A 23924-nucleotide genomic window follows, 5' to 3' on the forward strand; every position below is an offset into this window, starting at 1 on the left:
AAGCGCTATTGGGACCCAGTAAAGTTTTGATTTATAGCACACGATAAATGAGCATTCTGCTATTGCTGTTTAGGGCAGGAGGGAAGAGTGCACATTTGATTTACATAATTATCTTGTCTGATAAATAGAAGTGAGCCTAAATGAGGTCTTTAACCATCAATCCGGTCAGATTTGCTAATAAAGGTCTTGGAGCCAAGAGACCTGGCTTGACAAGTTAGTGGGTAGATGTTAATCTAGGTTTCTCGAGTAAGAATCTGTCCTGCTATACCTTTTCTTCCTGACCTACTCCTAGTTGAAGTTAACTTGGATTTGTTGGAGGAAAGATGGAAGGTGGAAGCTGTTTTGATGGGATTTGCTTTTAGTTAGTCCTGTCTGCTTGCTCCAAAATAAAGACAGAAATCCCAACCGTGCCTCTGGCCCTGTATCATGCCACAAATCTCTGCCCTTTGTTTACAGCTGCAGAGTTGCTGTATGCAAGGCTTGCCTACACTGCATGCCTTTCCAGTTGTAAATGTGACTACTTCTGTGCAGTCACTCTTTATGTGAGTGCATCCCTGCTTCTCTGACTGTGTGTGCATGTATACATATATATATATATATATAATATTTTTTTTTTTACCTCTGCTGACCAACCACCAACATCTAACTTTGCAGAGGAAGGGGGAAACCTTGGATTTAACATTGACTTGACTTTTTTTTTTTCTTTTGCATCTGGTTCAAAATAATTCCAGCTGCTTTTCTTATGCTGCATCAGTACAGCGGAGTGTTAGGAGCTGGAGCAGATATGTGAAGCTGCAGCAGGGGTTGGGGTGTCAGCCTTGCTTCTAAATCCCAAAAAAAAAGTGTTATCTTGACGTTGCGCCTATGTTGCGTTTTTGTCCTATTTTGCCCCTCCTTCTATCCCTTTACCCTCTAAACAATTTGAAGTCAGAAGATACTTTTTATGGTGCAGAGGTCTACGGCTAACAAGGACACTCAGGCAGAGAAGAGATCCTGCTGATGAAGAGTGCAGAATAATCTCAATACCAGAGGAATTGATTCTTTGATCAAATTCATCTTACAAGTAGCATCTTTGACATCTTTTAGAGGGTATATTTGTACTACTTTGGCCATAATTAGCTAAAAGGTCACTTAGCCGTGAGACAGAAGTCAGTATTAAAGAAGGCTTAGCTAGTTCTAATACTGATTATAGTTTTTGATAGGACTGTGTCATGTGGGAGCTGTGATGTGTATGTTGGAGTCAATAAACGTGTTAGTTTATTGTTGTAATTTTGAATGCTTTCCGTGGAAAAGGATTCTTCTCTGCAGTAATTGATTTGTCTGAATAGTGACACTCTTAATGTGAAATGCAATATGGTAAGGAATGGGAGGGAAAGCTGTTGCCTTCCCAGCATAAGAACGGTAAGAGTACGTGTTGCAGACGGACTAAGAGCTGATACCTGTAATTTCGTGTCCCCCCGGATGAGAAATACAGGTGACTATACTGGTTCGTTGGCAAGAGCTGTTCAGCACAGCCAACTTGCAGACGGTAAGCACAAAATGTTGATGGTATTGGGAAAGTGATAAAACTTGCTTTTTTGTTTTGTTTGATTTTGCCAAGGATTTAAGAGTTTTTTGTAACATTCCTATGAAGTTTTCAGTGGGTATTGAACTGTTTTAGCAAAAATAAAAATACTTGGTTACTTTTGAATAGAGTCTACATTGTGTAAGTCAAACATCGTTAATTACCATGATGGATAATTCTACAGAAAATCAATGCTTTTAGAAGAATACTTCTAGGATGATATTGCCTTGAAGGGACATTGCAGTACCAGAATTGTTTTTGAATGTTCAGGTCTAATCCAGTTTGATAAGTGGAGCAAACAACTTGTTTGCTTGTGTATATCCTGCCTTTCCTGCTCCAGCTCTTCCAGCCTGCTGAAGTGGGCTGTGGAGTTGCTTTCTACTCAAGTTTAAGCATTTAAGCATAGCTCTGAGCAGATCTAGAATTTCCTGCTGATAGCTGCCTGCTTTTGTGGATCTACTCTGCTGGTGGATAAATAGGGAACTTGATATTGTTCTGAAGATGTAAATTATATAAAATACACAGAAGGGCCATGTTTACGGTGTGAATTGAAGGTCATGTTGGACTCCTCTTAAGGTGAAAATAATAACGTTAAACTTTCTCATTTCTGCAGTCTGCTGTTAACATACTCTTCAAGTTGAGAAGGCTAGAAACAGTTTTTGTGAAGAGACTTTTGGAATTTATTTTTCTGTTGAAATAAAGATATGAAAATAGCTTTTGTGAGAAATCTTTAAATTATGCATATGGGAGATGATACTTCCAGATATGATATTTAAGTCATTTTGTAGTTAAACAGTAATATATTGAGAAACAAAAAAAAACAAAAAACAAACAGATATTTGAGGCCTCTTTCTAGAAACATGCCTTGAAGACTGCATGTCTTGCTGTGAAAGCATCTTCACAAATTCTCAGATCTCATGTGTGGTAGTACAGTAGCAACTTGATTCTATTCAACAGTTGCTTGTTCGAGAACAGTGTTTCTATTGATTCATCCTTTTTACTGAATATGACTTCAAGGGGTAACCTGCTCTGATAAGATGTGCTGATTTTATGTGTTAACAATGCATCATCAGGTTACAATAAAACGTGTTAGCCCTAAGGAGGTCACAGGATACAATAAAACTATATCCAGCAGTTCAGCGTTCCTAGTCCTGTAAGAGGGTAAACCCTTTTTAGTCTGCCTTTAATCTTCTGCTATGGTCATTCACTAGAAAACATGTTTGGATCTCTTGCCAGCTGCATCTTTTCAATTATTTCTGCTGTTACCTGTTAACTTGCTCTTGTCAATCAGTAGCACCATTTTTCTGTCTGTCCCCCTAACACTATGTTTATATTTCAGGGAGCTGATTCACTTGCTTGTTCACCTTTCTGAAGCTCTCCATGAAGCACGACTAAAACTCATACTGGTCATCCCTCCTGCAGTTGCAGCAGGGTGAGTATTCCTATTTAAATAGCAGATTCCAGATGAGAAATACTTGCTTGTCTGTTACGCAATAAAATCAAAGCTTTGTTTGTAGCTGTGCTGCTTAAATGAAAAAAATGGTTTGAGTTTGGTAGTCATGTCTTCGTGCATGTTGCACTGTGGAGTCTTAGTAACTACATGTGATCATGTATAACTTAGAACTTTTGATATCAAAATAACTTGCGGAAGGACCTCCTATTGTGGTGTTAACCCATAATGTCTGGTAAGAACTTCCAGGAGAAGAGCAAAGCAGTTGTGGAGCTTAATGACTTGCTGCCAAGGAGTGAAAAGGATGTCATAAAAGTAGCATATAAAAAGCTTCCTGAGCCTCTGGGCACAATTTCAGCAATGATAGATAGTGCTTGTTCTTGAAGCAAGAAAGGCAGAGCTACAGGAAGGAATTATATCTATAATAGTGCTGTGTTTTTTCTAAAATTGTTTGTTTTGACTTGGTAATTCATATGTACCAAAAATGCATTTAGTAAGAAGATAATATTTAGAATTGTTAATTATTCTGCTTATTTGTGCAATGATTTGAATCTGATATATATGACAGTTGATAAGCTTCTTCTGGTTCAATAACAGTAAGGAGTTCTTATCTTTCCATATTTATAGCAGATATTTACTTCCCAAGATTATATTTGTTGGGGGACAAAGAAATCCACCACCAACAAAAACTGGAAAGTGAGAATGTAGTTTCAATATATGTGAAAGGAATTTGGATCTTTTTTATAGTTTTGCATTTTTAAGAAAAGATTCTACATTGTCTTTGAGACATATGATGAAACTGTGATTCTTCCACTCTGTATATCTCTAGTACTATTGTACTACTTTTTCTGAAAGCCAATGGATCTGCAGTATTTCTATATTTCAGGAGACTGAAACACTGAAGGATGAGACTATCAGTGATTATATCCACGTAAGAGTGAGGAGATAGAACTGAAGCCATTTGGGTGGAGGGTGATTCAGAAGATTAGCAGAGTAATAGAACTGCAGTGCTGTCATTTCAAATTGAAGTCTGGGCCATGCTAATGCTATAAAGCTTTACTAACAAGAGTTTTGCCAATATCCATCTTCCAGCAGAACTATCTGGTAACATTTGTTCACCTTTGAGTGCCCTTTCAGGTCAAAAGATGCCCGGCATTTGTATTGTGAGCATAGCTATCTGTTGTCCTGCTGTGTACAAGTGTTCATGATACACAGTAGTGTTACAAGGATATACTGCAAGGAATACATCATCTCTTACAGAGAGCTGTGCTAACAGGGGTTATCTGATCCCATAAACTGTCAGATTCTAAATCTTTGTATTCCCATCTCCCTTTCCTTGCCCCTCAAAGTCAATGAGTGCCTCTGTTACACTGTAGATAGGCCAAATGTTGAAGTTAATAAGCGCATGGCATGGCCTCTTACTCTGGGTAAGGTACTCCAAGTAACTATAATTGTTTAAGATAGGCTTTTTACTTGTTTAAGGTGAGGACTTCTGTCATGCAGGACTGCGGTGACAAAGCATGACCTGTTGTATAGGATTAAGTATGTGGAACAGTCCTCATAAAGTAACTCAGTGTGTTCCAAAGGGTTGTGCTAACTGCAGAATAGGTGACTGATAGGACACGTGCTGATCCTATATCACTCTTGTTCCTTATCTCTGAATATTACCTAGTGGAATAGTACCTCCTTGTAACTGTGCAAATATCTTTGGCTTCCTGGAGTTGACTTCCTGATAACGATAACTGGGGAAGATTTATAATATTAGCATAGTCAGCAATGAAAGATTTTTTTTTTCTTTCAAAATTTCCTCTTTTCTTCAGGCTGTTCAGCAGCTTTGCATCTGCACATGAAAATTCAGAAATGTGAGTCAACCTTAAATGGAAAGCCATTATTAGGCATTTTTTAGGTGAGACTTATCAGCAAGAAAGAAAATTACAACTTCCTCTTTTTTTGTTTTACTGGCTTACAGTCACTACAGCTTTATGACGGTTCAACAGCACAGTTTCAGGATGGTGTTGGACACACTTCTACGTTTCTTGTAGGCTGTTGCAATCTTTCAGAATACGTTCATTTTCGAGGTGCCAAAAAGGCTGAGAAAATGGAATGCCCGAGCAAGCTTGTAAATGCCTTATATCTTCTGTAACTGGCCTTTTCTCTGCAGTGATCTAAAGAGTTTTTCACTGAGTTCTGTGGGGAGGTCCCCTACCATGAGGGAGAAACAAAGCATTTCTGCCTATAAGGATCTGAGCTGAGCTTAAGTGCTGCCTGCTAAGACAATTCAGACAACATGTTGGTGACTAAAAAGCTGCTTATGTGTTGAGAGCAGTTCGCATTCCACTCTGTTGTGTCACCTCAACTGTATGTTAGTGATGTAAACCTGTCCAAATCGAGTCCTGAATGTAGCATACGTACTTTCTGCCTACTTAGGACAGTAAGTCCAGAATAATACCCACCTGTAATTTTGTGCTTCAATAGCTGGATGAAATCTGGTTGTAGATTCTTTTCTGTAAAAGTATCTGAGGATTTTTCTTTATTGTTTTTCTCTATTGCATGGTGCAAACGTTTTATACCATCAAAATGAGGTAGCCAATTTAATGGAAAATCCCTTTGCCTCCATGTGTGGCTGGCAATTTTTGCCGGTGTTTTTTTTTTTCTTCTAGATTTAGTGTGGCTTGTTCCTTATTCCTCCTCGTACTCTGTGTTTTCCATGGTCTCCCTGTATCAGAATACACAGCCTATAACCCTGAGGCAGTTTGGTGGGCTGCTGCACTCCAAATCTTGTGAAATGTTAAATCCAATTCAGGCCAAAATTAGTCCTGAGACCATACGCTTTCTAGGTCAGTAGAGTATTTACAGGTATGTAGTCCTGCACATGGTGCCTCTCCTCTTCATTGTTGCATCATGTAAATCTGGAACCTCTTGTAAGCATCACAGCACAATGAGGGAAGGCTCAAGCTGCGGGGAGGTGGCAGAAATTGCAGCATTTACAGAAGATGCTGAGGATATTAAAAACGAGGGAGCTTTTGATCATAACTTCTTCATCAGGGTAAGGCATCATACATGTTGCAAGTAATCAGAGCTACTGGGCAGATATGTTCTTCATTACTACCATAGAAATTTTAAATAGAAGTGCTAGCATGGCTGAAAGTAAACCAAAGTGGTATCTCTTGTATTAAATCTTTGCATCACACAGGAGTGACTGCAGAACTTAGAAATATAGACATAGAAACTAAATCCTGGAAAATTGATCCTTCCTCATGAGATAACCTTTGCAACACTGGCAGGCCTCCACAATTCATTCTGTTCATTTCTTGCAGATTCCTTTGGAAAATTGTGGAGTGGTACAACTTTGCATCACATGGGTGTTCAGTGATAACAGAATACTTTGAGACTCTCTTGCTTCAGCTGAGTCAAAAATAATGAGAAATAACTAGGTCTTCTCTCATGTCTGTCATTTATTCTAATCTTTCATGCTGCTGTCTTACGATCTACATTTCATCCCAACTGAAGTTCCTTTTTTAAAGCAATTTTCTGTTGCTATTAATTGTAGTCTGTTACAGATAAAGCAAAGGAGAACACTTGAAACATTTTTCTGAAATGCTCTATCAATCACTTCATCACACAAATGCTTTTAAAAATGCTAATACATGCAGTGTTAAAACTTAAGTAATTGCTGTGAACAATGGTTACAATAAGGTGCATCCACTCCTGGTGTTAGGAAGCAAGTGGAGAACAGCACAGACCTTAAGATTGATGTTTATTGTGATACTGCTGCTACTGGATTCAGTCTTGTGCCCAGAAAGACAGAAGTCTGTTCTGTTTAGATGCAGTCACATGCGTTTCTACAGTCTAATTTTTTAAATCCATAAAAAGGAGTCGAAGCTAGTATAAGCTCCCTGCATTCACATTTCCTCTTGGTCAGTTTGCCTTGTTACAGTAACTGTCAGCACTAGCAAGAAGTGTAACACCACACCCTGGTTTGGACCTTGCATTGCCATTGCGCCTCCTGCTGCTGTCCTGAATACTGAACAGTGGGTTCACTGTTGCAAAAACTTTGTGACTTGAGATTTAGAGCTGCCCTCTTACAGGTAGAGCTGGGAATAGCTGTCTGTCAGGTACATTTTTTTTTGTCAGGTAAATTTTTGACATGAAATATGTATTACATGCCTGCCCTTAAATGGCCTTGATCCAGGAGCAGCGAAGTAGTCCCCTTTTCTTGCCCTGGGAAATAAAACCCATAGCTTATATGAAAGAATTGAAAAGTCTCATTCCTCTAAAACAATTTGTTTCTTATGCATTCCAAAGGTTTCTGGATATAATATTAAAATATTAAACCTTGATTGCTCAGGAGAATAATTAGTCACATTCTTTTAGATTAATACTGTTATATAAGCCTTTGACTTGCATTCATGTCTTCCTAATGCATTAACTAGAAGAAACACTTGAACTTCTTGGGTAAACAGGTAGTTGAAAGTGCAGCTATCAGTTATGGAAACATCCTAAAAAGTACACAATCCACAGATGCTTTAAAGCTTAGAAATCTGTTGGATCTAATGATATCTGCAAACTGAATCCTTTTTCTTTTTTCTTGCTTTGCTTTTTAGATTGTAGCTGTACTTGAAAATCTTGATTTATAGGATAACAAGGCTTCTACTGAAACTTGCATTCCATTGTGTGTTAAATCCTGTGTCAGCTTCTTTGTGTCTTGAAACTCACTTTGGGTTTTAATACTTCCACACGGTTGAAGTGTCCTTTAATGCATCTTATATCCTTTATTTGTTGGAGTCACTGTAGACTGTTAATCAAAAAGACAGCAAAAGGCATGGAAATAAGTATCATCAAGAATCAAATAATATTTTAGAGTTCAACAGCTGGCAAAGGACTGATAAAGGAGACATGGAATACCCTACCCAGCTGGGATCCTAGCAGCTGAAACATCGTTTCTTTTGTGTTCTACCCTGATTAAAATTTAAAGAGAGCATAGTTAAATGTAAGCAGTTTATTTAAGAATTTGTAATTTATACTTCTTTGATATGCATTAAGATCAAAGCAGTCTGGCAGCAAACACTGTCTGAGAAGAGACACTTTTAAGAGCTAAAAATACTGGTTTGCTTCAGGAAAAACAGTCTGGAAAATGCATCACTGTACATGAGATCATTTGTATAATGCAGTGAGGAAATGCTGGGTCATCTGTTTAACTTTTCAGATGTAGCTTTTGCAAACAACTTAAACTAAGAGATCCACTAGCTGAAGCTTGCTTTCATAACTGAAGGATCCTGTAAAGCCTCTGGCTCTTGGTTTGATTTCAAAATGTTCTGGGCTAAAGGAAAGCCTCACCTGGGGAGTCTTGGGGGAAGCAGACCTTGTATATATCTCTCTAGCATTTTTAAATGCATCTGTTTATGACGTTGTCTGGAGACAGATGCACTGACCTAATGAAGAGGTGGGAATATATGGGGAGGCAGAAATCTTGCTAGCAAGCTTTGCTGTCCCAGAGAATGCATGTGCTACCTTGCTGGCAAACATAAAATAAGATAGTTAGCACTTCCATCCACCTGATGTCCAGGAACTGTATGATTTTCCCGCAGACATAAGCGATCTGCAAGGGAGAAACAGTAGGAGACAAAGCTGTCATCTGAAATGTGTGTGTGTTATGCAGTGACTCTCCTTTGGGATGGGAGACTTGTGGTTGTGCGTGTCTGAGAAGAGGTGCTAGGGCTGTTGTGTTATGTAAATGGTTGCTAGTGCAGATGGTTTGCTGAAGGCTTCCAGCCTGTCTTTCAACAGATTGCCTCAAAATGTTAGACAGTGTTACTGCTTTTAGCATGCATGGATGCAGATGCATGTAGAAACTCTGAGAGTACCGGATCTAAAACAGCAGTGGGTGGCCAGGCATGTTCTGCTTGTTGGTCACCAAATAACTGGTGATGTTGGGTAGCTCTGTTTGTGCTGACTAATCCTGTGCTTGATAAAATTCTTGGCTTAAATATGTGGTTCTAAATGTGATTTTATATATATATATATATATATATATATATATATATATATATATATATTATATATATATATATTTTTTTTTTCTAGCGAAGGAACCAATTCAGTGATTTTACTGCAGAAACTACAACGGCAAAAGCTGTGTGGATGTTTTTCTTACTTGTATCACAAGCCTCTTTCCAAATAGGGTAGCTGTGCTGGAGTAAACTACCTTTATGCTCTGTTCTGGTTTGGTAGCGGTACTAGTCTTTCCTGTTTTTTTTTTTTTGCTTTGTGTTTGTTGTAATGTTGTTGTTTTGTTGTTGTTGTTTTGTTTAAATTAGGAGTCAGCTTTTAAAAAGGCGCATAGATAGAGGTATCAGCTGGGGTTAAATATGCTGTTAAAAAGGCAAATGGGACTTGAAACTTGGTCGTACCTTAACTAGGTGCATTTCTGGCATTTATAGTTTATTACAGACATTCAACATGGCCTAACAGTTGAGGATCAGATTTGAAGGCAGTAAGTCATTAAAAAAATGTTATTTAGGCTAAACACTGTGTTAAGTAACTCCATATTTACAGATGGGTTGTTAGTGGTCGCTTTTCTTGGAATTTTATTGTCCCCTAAAGTAGAATCCTTTGCACAAAGTAGCAGTAAAAAAATGGCATTGGCTGCATCACTAACTTCATAATATAACACTGCTTTTTACTTGCATATTGATGCTGAGGATATGTAACAAGCAACTTATGGCCTGTGTGATTGATATCCTTTTTCAATACCTGTCTTTAGGTTTATAGGACAGTAGCTGCTCCTTGAATAGCAGATGATTCTTTCTCTCTTAAAGTTCTATGGAATTGTAAGTCAGAAGAAGTAAAATCTGAAGTAAACACATGAAATCCCTTAAACAAAAACATACTGTTATGAGTGTTTCTTTCTCTTTGAAGAGAGTTTGCAGTTACAGGTAAAAAGCCTGTTAAAATAGTGATTGCTGCTTTTTTTGAGTTTGGAGTTTGGTATGCACTTTAATCATGATTGATACATGGAATTCAATTTTAAAAATGGATTGATTCAGTTGTTAAGAAACTTCAAGTAACACAAGGCAGCTTTATGCTTCAGTAATTTTACGAAGTCTAGCATGATAATGCTTGAAGTATATGAGACCCCGATCCTTGGTTTATGTAATAGCATACAAAATAGCCACTGTTCTTACCTGTGTCTTAGTAAAATGCTTACTAGTACAGGCCAGAGGTAATTGAGCAGTATGTCCTTACAGGGCATGGTATTTGGGTTATTGGCAAGAACATAGCACATTGTGAACAAGATATCGAGGCTATCGCTGCCCTGATGAAGTTCTCAAAAATGCTACTGCAGGTAAATTGCATGCGGTCTAGCAAGAATGAATTATCTCCTGGCCAGCTTCTGATAGTGTCTGTCAAAGTAACATTTAAATTAAAACCAAGCATGTTCGTCTATGATAATGCGTACACTTAACCTCACAGTTTCACGTCTCTCAGAAGAACTGAGAAGCATTAGTGCATATAAGGTGTGTTTCCTCATCTCTTAAGCAAAGGATCTTGGTATGAATTTGACATTAAGTGCCCAGCTTTCTTAAAAGAGTCTGCTCTGCAGATGTGTGACTGTCAGACTGTGTTGACATTCCAGGGGGGACCCATGAGCAAATCTTGCATGCACTAAATAAACTGAAGTCTGTTTAATGTTTTACTGAGTCAGATTTCTAGACTTGGATCGTTCTTTTCTGGAGTCTTCTAAATTGCTTACATCTTCCTTAACATAGGGTTCCCCGAACCCAGTATTTGAATAATATGTTGAAATTAATTCAAGGTGTGCTCCTTAGATTTTTTAAAATCTGTGCCAAAGAAGTGTTAGGGAAGTATATGTCATGTGAAAGTCACCTAAAACATTTTCCTAAGATGGTGTGGCTGGTAGATTTGGCTTAAGTTTGTGGAAGGTACAAGATTGTTTTTAAAAAAATATAGACAACAACACAGCAAAAACTTAATAGAATGTGAGCAGATCTTGAGGTTATTTCAGAAACAGTAAAAAAAAATATTGTTTTAATGTCACGAGATTAAGTAAATACATGAAATACTGTTTTAAGGAGGGAGAATTAAGAGGTATAAATGCATAATGTGAAGAACTTTCTGTGCAAATCTGTGTTGGAAGAGGATCAGAATTTCAAAATGCTGAGTCTACGCTGTTGTTTGTAGGGAAAGCAACATTTTTGATATTGAGATATGGCTGGCATTGAGCTTTCGGGGTGACAAAAAGTAATTAGTCTGCACTTCTCAGTGCTGGGAGGTCTCATGGCAGGCTGTCTGGGATACTATTTATAGGAAGATTTGGAAAAAACGGGAGTGCTTAGAGGAAAGTAAGAAAAACAGCTAAAAATAGGTAATGCCTCCTATGAAGAAAGTTTGAAGGACCGTGTTTTGTGTATTAAAAAGAGCAAAAAGTGTCAGATGTAAGTCTTCAAATATGTCAACAGGGGTTCTTTAAGTGACTGATAAATTGGTCTTTCTGTCAGCATGGAAGAAAAGGATTAAAAATGCTCTTAGGTTGATAAAGAGGTCTTAAGCTGAATACTAGAAGAAGAAGAACATTGTATGGCAAAATACTGTAGAAACACCTGGGAAAATTTTGGAATCTTCTACTTTTTGAAGACTTGTTTCTCTTTTTAAGACTTCCTACTAAAGTTTCAGGTAAACCAAAAGTCTGGATAAGTTGTTCGTTTGTTTGTTTGTTTGTTTTGGTTATGATTGAAAAAGGGTGACAGAAAAGGAATGGAGAGAGCTGAAGACATGGAAGTCAGGTTTTGGCATTCTGTTCTTAGATTGAGATTTGTAGGCTTGTTGTTAGACTCAGAGATTTAAAATACCAGACAAACATTTCCAAAATAATGTCTAAAACGCTGAAGAGGCTCATACTGTTAAATTTATAGCCTGATGTGAGTCTTCATGGCTTGTCTAAAATTGACAAAACATGCCTTTGACAAAGCATTCTGTAGGAATTACTGTGGCTGTTTCCTCCCTGTTCTGAGCAGTTTGCCACATCTGTATGTGAAGCATAGAATCTCAGTGTTTTTCTGCTTCCCATCCATTCTCAGCTAAGTGCAGTTCTGTCCCCACCATCATTTTTAACTGCTTCCTCATACTGTGGTTGATCTCTTTTGAATGGAAGAAGTTGGAAATCAAAACACTTTTTACATTTCAAGCAGTCTGAAGTCTTAAAATTTGATAACAGTTTTGGATTATGCTGAGGCTGTCTTCTTCACACTACGTTTTTAAAAGCAATTGGAAGTTGCTTGCATAGGCTATTTTCATTTTACATATACATTATGATACTAGGGGCTTTGAGGAAAAAAAAGGAAAGTATTTCGAGCCATTACTTTATTACTGTTTTTAGACTAGAAAGATTATAAAATCTTGGTAGTGCTTTAATGTGATTCAGCAATTTTCCTCTTTTCTGTCTTAAAGTGCTCTTGTTTTAAGGCATCAAATAGAATGTATTTTATGTTCAAATATTCTGTAGTATTATTTTGGTAATCTTCATGACAGTTGTTGTTACAGGAACTAGATCCGTTGACATTCCTGAAAAAGGTCAGGAGGAATGTTCTGTACCAGTTCTGCTTCTTTCTTTTTTATTAATAGCGATAGAGGAGGGCAGGCGGGACTGATTATAAATTCCTATATTTTTGACATGGAAAGACTAGCTGTCTCTGGTAGCTTTGGAACAGCATTCTTCATGCACTGAACAATATGGTTTGCGATGGTGAGATATGAATATATGCCTAAGCATCTTTTAGGACATTCTGGGTGATGGGCATGGAAGGCAGCTAATACAGATTACCATCCTATTCAGTTTCATGCTGTTTAGACAGAATTATTCCAAGTTAAATAGTAATTAGGGCAAGTATTTAGTCTTTTCCTAAAGACACTTATTTGAAATTCTCCCAGAACTGTATGAGGGTGGAGAGGTTACAGTTCACTGAACCTTCAGGAAGGAAGAAATTGTATTTCCAGAAAAATAAGACGTTATCTTGTTAAAAGTGGTTCTTCTGATGGAGTGGGAAGTAAAGAAAGAACCTTTCTGGAGAAGCTTGGAGGTTTTATCTAGCTTCTCTCATGTTTATGTGATGATGTTTATGCAGCAGAGTGTCTTCCTTTAGGGCACTAGTTGTCTGACTGTTCAGAATAAGTGAGTGTTTGTTTTTCAGTTTTGGTAATCAGTTGTCACTTAGACCATGTTGTGGGTCAAGATCCACCTTTGTATAAGGGGGAGTCCTTGAATTGTTCTTTATTTACGGTGTAAACAATGTGTGTAACAATGGATTTGGGGGAGGGAGAGCTACCTGCATCTTGAGATGATTTCTTTTCAAAATGTTGTTGCTCAGTTTCAAATTATTGCTACCTTTGCTGTGCTGAACTTAGTACAATCTCTGAAGATAAATACAGGAAGAAAATGCTCAAACAGTACACATTTGCTCACAGAGCTTTAACTGGAGGCCAGACAACTGGGTTGAAGAAAGTCACTTAAGCAGCCAGAACCAGAGGTAGCTGGAAACTAGGATTTCCAATTTGTGCCAAAATATTCAGGTTCTTCAGCCTACTGGTCTGTAATGCTGTTTTAATACGTTTTAAAGAGTTTGCACAACACTTCTGAACTGTGCAACAGTCTTGCTCATAGCTTGTTACTTGCGAGTGAAACATACGCAGTTGAATCTGTAGTTAAGCGTGCTTTTCATTTTCCACTTTTTTTAGATTCTAGGCTTTGGAAAGAGCACATTAAAGCTGCTTCAGTCTTGGCAAATAATCCATATCAAATTGTTTGTCTTTGTTGGCTTCATGAGATGCACAGCAGTAGTGCAGCTGCTTTCATTTGAAAGCTGCAGGAACCTGAACCACTCTTCTATCTTCAAATATTTGGACATAATGTGTGCTCCTCATTCAAAATACAGCAAGCATCCCTAACTTTGGATGTTCATGTTTGAATATGTAAGAGTAGAAGAACCTATAGTCTCTCTCTTTGTTAGTTAAAGCTTCTTTAGGTACACGCTGTCAGTATTTTCCACCTCTAAACATCCACTTCTGTAAAATTAAGATTTTAGCCATTCAGTTCATTCTTTATTGTCTGTTTAATAAAAAGAAAAAAACAAACCACCACCAACAAAAAACACATTGCAGAGGTGACTGCCTTAAAGAGCTTCAGCATTTTCTTTGCAAAGCTGCTATACAATGAAAATTACCAGAAGCTATTCAGTCTTCATTACCGCTATTCAGAATTTTTCAGGTAGCAGTGGAAATCAGCATAGTTGTGCTACCCTGCATCTTTTGAAAGATTGGCAGCAGGACGGAGAACTTGTTCCTTTCTTTTACTTCGTGCTACTTTTCTACTTTCCTACAAGTATATGTGCATGCTGTGCTGGAAGATGGGAAGAGTACATGGTGGAAAATTGTCTGTTGCCCTTGCAGTTGCGCAGCTCAGTGGATGTCCCAGTGAACCAGTGTTTTGCCGGTGTGATAAAGGAAATAGGTGTTTTAGTCTCTTAAAAGTTGATTATGGGTGGGCACTTCTAATTATTGAAAGAATTTGGTTTTCACCAAAAGTATCATCTTTAAAAGCTGCTGAAGATTCAGTTTGTTGCCTTGCCATGACTTTGTGTATATGGAGTGATGTGTTCACTATTCCAGTACATGCACTTTTTTCCTTACAAGCATTGCTAGCAAGTAGTAAGTCTAATGTAGCATAAAATTACCCCATTGTTTACATGTATATGATAATATATGGTAAACAAATTAATTTAAATTATGAACAGCTTCTAAGATGTCTTTGTTTTGGAGTGAAATAAGAACAGACACTTAGTTTTAACACCATTCACAGGCAGGACTGTGAGCCAGAATGTAAATTCTTGAAATTTTGGTAAGTAAATAATATCAGGGATCAAAACAGCAGAAAACCCCTTTCTTTATTGGGGTGGAGTTTTAAATAAACCAGTTATTTCAAATAACAGCATGTTAAAAAAACAATTTTGTTGAGTAGAGTTTATTAAGTAGGATTCTGGGGTTTTTACCAATACCTACACTTAATGTTGTGAAAGGTTAAAATGTTTGTGGCAAACCTGGTTGTAGTAATCTAATTTTGTTGGAATCAATAAGGCTCTTGAGCGTTTCTAATCTTTCTACATGTTATGTTTTTTTCTTTTCCTTCCAGTTTGATGCAAAGTCACATAAAAGCAGATGATTCTAAAAATGATCACTGTATAGTTAGCCAGTATATCCACCAAGTATGTTCTCCCAGACCTGTTGTATGTTAATAAAGGAAGTTGATGCTTGAAAACAATCTCTTTGGGCAACTAATAAACACAAAACAGGACATGGGAAGCAAAATCTGAAAGCTCTTTATAACTATGCAGTTTCCTATTTGTTATGCCTAGTAGATAATAACACACTGCCCTTCATCTTTCCTGTAGTCATTAATCTTCCTGTGAGTATCCTAAGAAGTGACACTGTCAGAAATATGGAGGGTACAGTTATGTACCAAGACTTTGAAATTAGGCTCTGTTCATAAAATTCAGCACAGAAGAAGGCATAGAAATGACGCTTAAGTGGGTTGTCTAGGCTAGCTGACTGGCATAATAGTTCTCATTGGGTGTTAGAGAACTTATAAAATGTGTGACTTGGATCACAGGATAGAGCTTGAAATATGAGTTTATATTGAGGAGAGCAGGAAACTGGGTATGAGATGACTGCTGACTACTTCTGAGTAACTGTTACTGAAAAAAGTTTAATAACCTCTTCAAATTACAGTAGTACTATTGAATCATACTTAGTCCTGCCATTGGGCTCGTGGGTTTTGTTTCTTCATTTTTTAAAGGTTTACAGAATAGATCTACCAGTTGCTTCTCTTTATAAACTGGGTTCTGCTAGCTGCAGTAAATCTGGATGCTTGTTAATGACTATAAATGACACCTATGTTTCCGCTGCCAGTGACTTGCCTGGTTTTGCTGCTGTATGTTGGACTGTCAGCTCCGGACAGCATGGCTCTGACTGCAGCCATCAAAGTTCAATGCGTTTTGTGTGGATTCAGAAAGGACTTGAGAGGAAAGAATATATTCTTAGAAGTAAATGGCTTTTTAAAGACTGTGCCTCACTATATAAAATTAATACAGCCAAGGTCTGACTGTGCTCCTGTGTGTTGAAGCAGGTGCACACATCAGCTTTTGAATTCCCACTAGAGAGAATCGTTAAAATAATCTGTAGGTCAACTAATGATGGTTGAAGAGAAGTGGAATATATTCCTCACCGTGTCTGGTGTTTGTGGCTCTCTCAGTTCTGAGCCAGCTGCTACAGAGCAATGACTGCAGAAATTTCAGGGTGATGTTGGACAACTTTCCAAAAAAAAAAGGGGGGGAGGGCGGAGAGAGAGAAAAGATGAGCATTTTAATCTTTGCAAGGAGGAATTAAGCCTACATTTGGTGTGTTAGATTTTTTAAATTAGGTTCATATGCTCCAGGGTACAAGCTTGTTTTGCATGATGTTATGCTATTGGAGCATGCCTTGCCTGGGCATTCAGCCCTGGCATCAGAGGCACTGGAATAGTTTGGAAATTAGGAGAACCAAATGGTGACACGATGAATTTTCAATTTATTGCTTAAATGACTCCTCTGAAGAGGATAAAGCAACATAACAGGAATGGCATTAAAGGACAGCAGTTAATCTCCCCAGAAATGGAAACAGTAAATAGAATAAGTATCAAAAGGAACTTTTTCTTCTTTGATATTCAGGTACGTCTGTTTTTATCACAGGTTAATTTATTATGTTGGATTAATAGTTTCAGATGCACTGTATTTTTCAGGTAACTTAAGAATTTGCAGGTTATACAGATGGGACTGCTGGTATGCCTCAGCCCTAGCTGGAAGCATTTGTTAATGGAACGACAGGACAGCAGTTTTCAGGTTCATTTGTCCTTAGGTGTCTGCTGGGATTTCTTGCTTTCTTTTCAGGACCTGTAATTGTTGGCGTATTTCTCCTTCTTGACTTCTGTTACTGGTTTAAACCAGATGGGCCACAGGTAATTAGTTTGGCTTCGTGAAAACTGTGTAGGCTACTCCATGACAAGAACAGATCCTGTGTTTCTCTCTGTTTGGAGACCAAGTATTGAAAAGGCAACAGCTGGGATGGGATATGTATATTAAGGAAGAGTGCCATTCCTCAGCGATCTGAAAAAATTCCATTTGGTTTGCAAATACCATTTTGTTTCCTGATCAAAATAGAGCAAATTTTTATTCTTCTGTCAGTTATCATTTACAATTCCCCAGTGACGTGAAGCTCTCATATTTTTGTGAGGTGACCACTCCCACCTCTTTTGTGTTGTGAACCTCTAGCACTTGGTTACAATTTTCTTGCTTGTCAAGCTGTCTAGGTTTAGTTTAGTTTTGTTTTTTAATGACTATCCTGATCTAATCTGAGAGTTTGATAAAGAGATTCTTGCCATTAAGAAAAGTTGAACAACATCAGGAATGCTAATAGCATCAAGGAAAGTCAGGCTTGTGTTTGAAGGATGGACTAATTTTGTAGTTTATGATCTTTGTTGTGGACAACTGACAGTGCTTGTGCTCTCTGAAGGCATCTGAATTATACCATGTCTCTGTAATTAGTGCAGCAGCTGAAGGCGCTACATAAATAGGGTTGGAGGGGTTTGTTTCTGAATTCAAGCTGCTATTCTGAATAGTAGGGAATGGTATTGAAATGTGTATTATTCTAAGGCAAAATAAGCTATAATTAAATAGCTTCTGATGGGCATTTATCTAATGAGCTCTTACAACAACACTTGTTCACTGGTTGATTTTAATGTTCCCAGACTACCTGCACCATTAGAAGGTTCTCAGTATTGTCTAGCCCAGTTCTGCTTGTTTTGTAACTTAAAGCCACGTCTTGTCCTATCCACAGATAACCAGTAATAGGACAAGAGGGAATGACCTCAAGTTGCACCAGGGGAGGTTCAGGCTGGAAATGAGGAGACATTTCTTCTCAGAAAGAGTGGTCAGGCATTGGGACGGGTTGCCCAGGGAGGTGGTGGAGTCACCATCCCTGGGGTTGTTCAAGGAAAGCTTGGACGTGGTGCCTGGGGACATGGCTTAGTGGGTGATATTGATGGTAGGAGGATGGTTGGACCAGATGATCTCGGAGGTCTTTTCTAACCTTAATGATTCTGTGATTCTATTCCAAGCGGAGGTTGTCAGAGATTGTCCTCCCTTACACTCAACTGAGAAGTTTGACAACCTATGGTCTGTATTTAAAAGGTAGTAGCCTGCACGTTTGGTCTGTGCATCAACAATCTGATGCATTACTGCAGGGACAACCTCTGCCCTGAAGAGTGAACCATCCGCTCCTATTTTTCAAAAATCTAATACGATGATTTTAGCACAGGACCTTTGATATTTACCATAAGATGTTCTAGAGTTTGTATATATTTTTTCAACAGTCCTTAAGTGTTCAGTCTTGGTTTAATAGGTTTGTCACATTCTTTCATTGATAGTAGAAACATGATTTGTATTCTCAAACCCTGTACTTCTGCTAAATTATAATCTAGAATGTGAATTCAATAGGTGAACAGACAAGGCCACCCATAGAAATTGCGACAGGATTTTGTATTCCAATAGCAAGAGGTACCAGAAAGATAGATGAGACCAAAATACTAAAAAAGCATAGCTGGCTTACAGGTGGAATATTAGTGCAGATTGTTGCAAATGCTCAGAAATCAGGGAAGTAAACTAGAAATATGTAAAATAGTATTAGGATCAGAGCCTTTGTGCTCTGCACTAAAAGTCATGCAGTTATACAAATGTCATTAACAGATGCAGAATCCCCTTCCCCACCATGATGCTGGTATTCATCACAGCATTCATTCTTACAGAAAGTGAGTTGGGTTTTCGAATGAAGGGCTTAGTAATTCAAACAACTGTTTGTCCAGTGTTTTCTTGCAGGGCCAGTGGTGGCATCCATCAAATAGGAAGACTATCTGTGTCAGTAAAATTTTTGAAAACACACATGGAATTTATATGGTGCTGTCCCAGGATGAGAAGCTTGTGATAATAAGTGATCGGCTTTCATTTAAAAAAAGTCAATTCCATCCCCTTGAGCCTTGTGACTGAGAAATGATTATGTAAAATGGCTGATCTCTGAAACTGAACCAGAAAACTAAAACAAGTTGGTTTTTTTTAAAAAAAAAAGCCTGTTGCTTATGCTTGTTCTTTTTATAAGTTCGTTTGCCAGTCCTGTTGTTTATATTTACTAATATAAACTGGAATTGTTTACACTCTTAAAAAAATATAATTCTCAGTTTGCAAAGCCATAGTTATCAGTAAATTAAACCCTAAAAGCATGTCAATATAAATGCCTGCAGTACAGATGTAAACAAGGAAATGTAAAGCTCTATTTTCCTGTAGTAGCTGTTGTGCATTTTAAATCCAGAGAAAAAGGAAGAGAATTAATAAGCCTGAAGGGTTTTCAATATATCTACACATGTAAATAAAAAGCAAAAAGTGCTGTTCCTTGGCTAGCAGTGTTCATTCTTCCTTACAGTGGTTTCTACAGAGGACGTGGTAAATATTATCTTACAGATGTTAGATGAGTTTTAAACCTTCAAAAAAAGTTTTGAACTCTCTTCAAAATATATCCAAAGTAATGTGACTGTGCTTGAGAAGAACACAAGGATGGGGAGAGCACTCAAGGAGAGTATTTTTACTCTTTGTATTTTTTTGCCAGTGATTTTCAGATTTCTGTTTTCTGACATCACACACTCTTACGGTCTTTCTATGGACAACCATACAGTAGCTTCTGCTGGAAGCCTGTAAATCTGGACTCTAACTCAGTCCTCAGCTAATGTTGAGATCTTGTGCAACTGCAGTATTCTGTGCTTTTCCCTTTCAACAATTATGTTGGGATATTCAGGCTGTTCCAGCACATTAGAAATGAACTGCTAATTTTTCATGTTTCCATTTTTTATTTGCTCATTCTCTCAAAGTTTTCATCTATTGGGATGAACTTTCTTTGGCTTTGTTAACAGTATGGTAGTCTTTCGTATTATATAAGCAAAATGTGGATGGAGATGTTAAGGTGATGGGGTTTGGCTGGGAGGGCAAAAAACCTGTTTTTGTCTCTCCCTCCATCTCTCCTGAGACTTCTCAGGTTTGAAATTGGGAGAGTGTATGTGAGCAGTGGTGATTGGTTTTATGGAATTACCTTTTCAGTTGGATTTTTCTCTCTATTCTAAGAGGAATAGTACTTGCATACGGTGCATGAACAAAGAAAGAGATGTGTAATAACTTGGAATTCGTTATTTGTTTCTCCTGCAACGGGTGTACGTCAACAGTATGGTTCAATGAACTAACAGTTTTGGTTTTGCAATGTACAGTCTCTGAGTTGTCATATTGATCTGGAAGCATAGGCCACGTAATCGGATACTGTGTTTAAGTTCTGCTTCAACGGAGATTTGGGGCATATTATTGTATACAGTTCTTCAGCTCTTGCAACTTTTTGTCCTCAGAAGGGAAGTAGAGAAAAAGAATGGTGTATTACAAATGTATGTGAGCTTATTTGAATACTAAGCACGTGCATTTTCTGAAATGCTTACCAAGTAATGTGCATCTATGTAAAAACCTTGATACGTTATCTGCAAGGATGCACTCGCTGATGGAGGGAGGTCAGAGATGCAGATCATGCAGTGCTTTTTAAAATCTCCAATCAGCTGCATGGAATTCAGCCCGCGCGATGTATTCAATCTGTTTTCATCTGTCTGAGAATCCCTTTTTGGTTAATCATTCAGTATGGTCACGTTCTTTTCTGACAGCAAGGATTAGGTCTATAATTATTGTTCATGCCTCTGAACAGCAGTATTGTGTCAGGGTCCTGTTGTTGACTTGCCTGCTTCATCCAATACTATTGCAGGCACAGATTAATTCTATTTTTAGCCTGATTTCGCAGAAAGCAAGGTGTCTCAAAGCTTTATCTGTTCCATTCTTCATCCCTCTGCAGAAGTGTATTTACCATTTGACCAGTTTCAGACAAAGTGGACATAGGCATAGAATTTTAATAGTCGGGTCCCTGCCACTTCATGAAAATAGGTAGCTGGGCAGCTGAATAAGACCTATCTTTTTCTTCAAGACCCAGCAGTGGGAGGGCATTGTAAGTGAAATGTTTGTAAGACACCAGAGCATCTAGTTGCAAAATGTCCGTGGAAACCATGATTCATGTAGAACTATTTTTTAAGTATTGGTAGAAGAGAATTACTTCGGTGAGCTGTCATCCATCTAGGGTTTTGGTGAACCTAAAATGAGATAGGGTAGTTGCAGAACTGCCAGGAGGATTTTTACTGAAAAGAAAATAGTTTAGGATTTTAACTTATGTGTTTAACTACTTCATTATCAATGCCTGAATTTGCATGATCCACATGGTAGAGATTCATTTAGCTCTTGTTCCTCTTTGCTGTGGAACAGACAGAGTGCAGAGAGAAACAGTGAATTTGTATTCCATGATCATGCATTAACTGAATTCAGTGGTCTGTTCATAAAATGCAGTAGCATTATACTTTAGTGCAGCTAACTGTGAGGAGCTATGAAAAGTAATATCTGGTGGTGAGAAAAGAAGGGAGAAGGGAAGATTTGCAAACAGCTGGTTTACAGAGAAAACAGAGAATTACACGCAACAAGAAAATTAAGTCATTACTGAGCAGATGACTTCTGAAATAGATATATAGAGGAAACAGAAAATCAATCAGCTTTCCATTATGAAGGACCGTTCAAAGAAGTGAGGATAAAGAAGAGCTCTCTTGGTAGGTGACAGGGTGAGGTAAACAGACAAGAATGCAGTTCAAACTTGCAGGGAATAGCAGTCAGCTACAAGACCTTTTTTTCCTTATCTTATTTCATTTTGAGAGTAATCATAGTGAGACAAGAAGTAATTGAGAATGTAGATTCATTTGAAAGTAAATGAAAGTGGCTTGCATGGTTGAAGTATTTTTTTCCAGTCTTTCAAAATGAAAGACGACAAAGTCAAAACCTTATAGAAATACTTATCAGTAAAGCTCTAATGGGAATTTTGATACATACTACCATATGCTATTTGGAAGATTCAGGTAATAGATATTCCAAGCTATGAAACAAACTACCCAGTGCTTATTTAGGTGGGAAAGAATAGTAAAAAAACGGGCCTGGGAAATTCTAAGCAGGGTATAGAGAAATACCAAGGAAAACATGTGATTTCTTCTTCTAAGTCTGATGTTCAAGTACTGTACTGCCAGTTTCTGTGTGTGTGTATGTATATATATATGTGTGTGTGTATATATATAAACCAGCCAACTGTCAAAAAATACTAATAAATTGAAGGGGATATGTGCAAATGAGACCTATGATCTCAGGGAATATTTATTCTTTGTGTTGTTCAATGGAAATTTGGGTCAGAAATTTTTCTCTTTGCTTCTGTGCAGCCTTGGCTTGTTTTGTCTCCTCCTTTCCTTTAACTGAACTGTCCCTGTCTCAGCCTGTGACTTTTTTTTCCCCCCTTATGTTTTCTCCCCATCTTTGAGGAGGGGGGAAGTAAGAGAGCAGTATGGTGAGGTTCAGTTGGCCATCAGTGTGAAAACACAACAGCTTCTTAGTCAAGCAAAAAGTGGCTTAGCTAGAAATGGGGGAGAATGGTCATATAAACAAGGTTTCAGCAGGAAAATCAGTATTTTAGCCAAGAAATGAATCTGTTTGAAGCATGTGGTGGAAGCTTTATTACCTTTCAAGCAAACGGACTGGTCTAAAGTGAAAGTATTGATGTATCTCGGACAGCTGTAATCTGTACAAGAAATGGACTGTGACACTTACTAGAAATGTTCGTCTCTTAAACATTATGCTCAAAAAGTAGAGTGCTTGTTTTCTCTCAGTAACTCAGTGGTTCCCTACAAAAGGACAGACAAGATATGCAAGTTCATCAAGCACCTGGGTTAATGTCCCATATATCACGATGGACATTTTGTCCAGACCTCACGTAAAACAAATGATTTACTGTATATTCAGTTTTAGTGGTTTTTACAGCAGTTACTAGTGTGCTATAAATGTCATCTCTGATGAATTTCTTCTCTTGGAGTGACTTTTACAGTCCACATACATGCAAATTTGGTCTCGATTAGATGGCCATTTCCAAACCTGAATAGCAGGGGTTTTACTGTTAGCAGGTAGGAAGCTTCATAGTTAGTTAGGTTGAACGATTGATATAAGAATCAAACAAGAACACTAGTGCATCTGAGCAGAGTGTTAAGGAAGCTGAATGAAATTTGTTTAAGGTATTGAGATAGAGAAATACAAATGCAAATATTATATCAAGTATCTGGCTCTTAGAATAAATAATAAAAAATAAAAAGGATTTAGTATGAGCTGGCATAAAAAGAGTACCCTTTCCTGCTTCAAATTTACTTCTTGAACCCAATTGTTTCATATTTATAACACATGTTGCATAATTTCAGTAGGAAATTATGTAGGCCAGTAGGAGCAGATTTCTTTACATGGTAGATCTCTATTCAGTGCTCAGCTTCACTCTTTTATCCAGTATATTTGTTAGACTCCAAATGAGATGTAATTTTTGAATTGTGTCTTTGGGTGAACTCAAAGATAAAGCAAATGAAACACTTCAGAGGTTAGGGTTAATTTCATGCAAAAAGACTTTTGAATTAAATAATGTATTAAGTAATCTGCTTTTCCTGTAACTCATGTTGATGTACCTGCTTTCTGTCTCTTTGCATTTGTGATGTTGATGGTAAGCAAAAAAAAAATTAAAAAAAATCACCAAGGTTTGTCTGCTGGCAATTTAATAACAAGGCGTCTTTAGCATGTAAGTTGTACACTGTTGATAAATGCTGATGGAGCCTGTCACTGC

General features: G+C 37.7%; 1 protein-coding gene across 5 annotated transcripts in view; it reads left to right on the forward strand.

Annotated features, from left to right (window-relative positions):
* Positions 1 to 23924, forward strand: part of CHID1 (chitinase domain containing 1) — a 106744-nt gene that overhangs the window by 21745 nt on the left and 61075 nt on the right. For all 5 annotated transcript variants that reach the window (XM_066997980.1, XM_066997983.1, XM_066997981.1 and 2 more), the window contains one exon: positions 2904 to 2996. In XM_066997980.1, the coding sequence (XP_066854081.1) occupies positions 2904 to 2996 (93 nt within the window). The remainder of the gene's footprint in view (positions 1 to 2903; positions 2997 to 23924) is intronic.

Source organism: Anser cygnoides, chromosome 5, assembly GCF_040182565.1.
Source record: "Anser cygnoides isolate HZ-2024a breed goose chromosome 5, Taihu_goose_T2T_genome, whole genome shotgun sequence".
Classification (NCBI taxonomy): domain Eukaryota; kingdom Metazoa; phylum Chordata; class Aves; order Anseriformes; family Anatidae; genus Anser; species Anser cygnoides.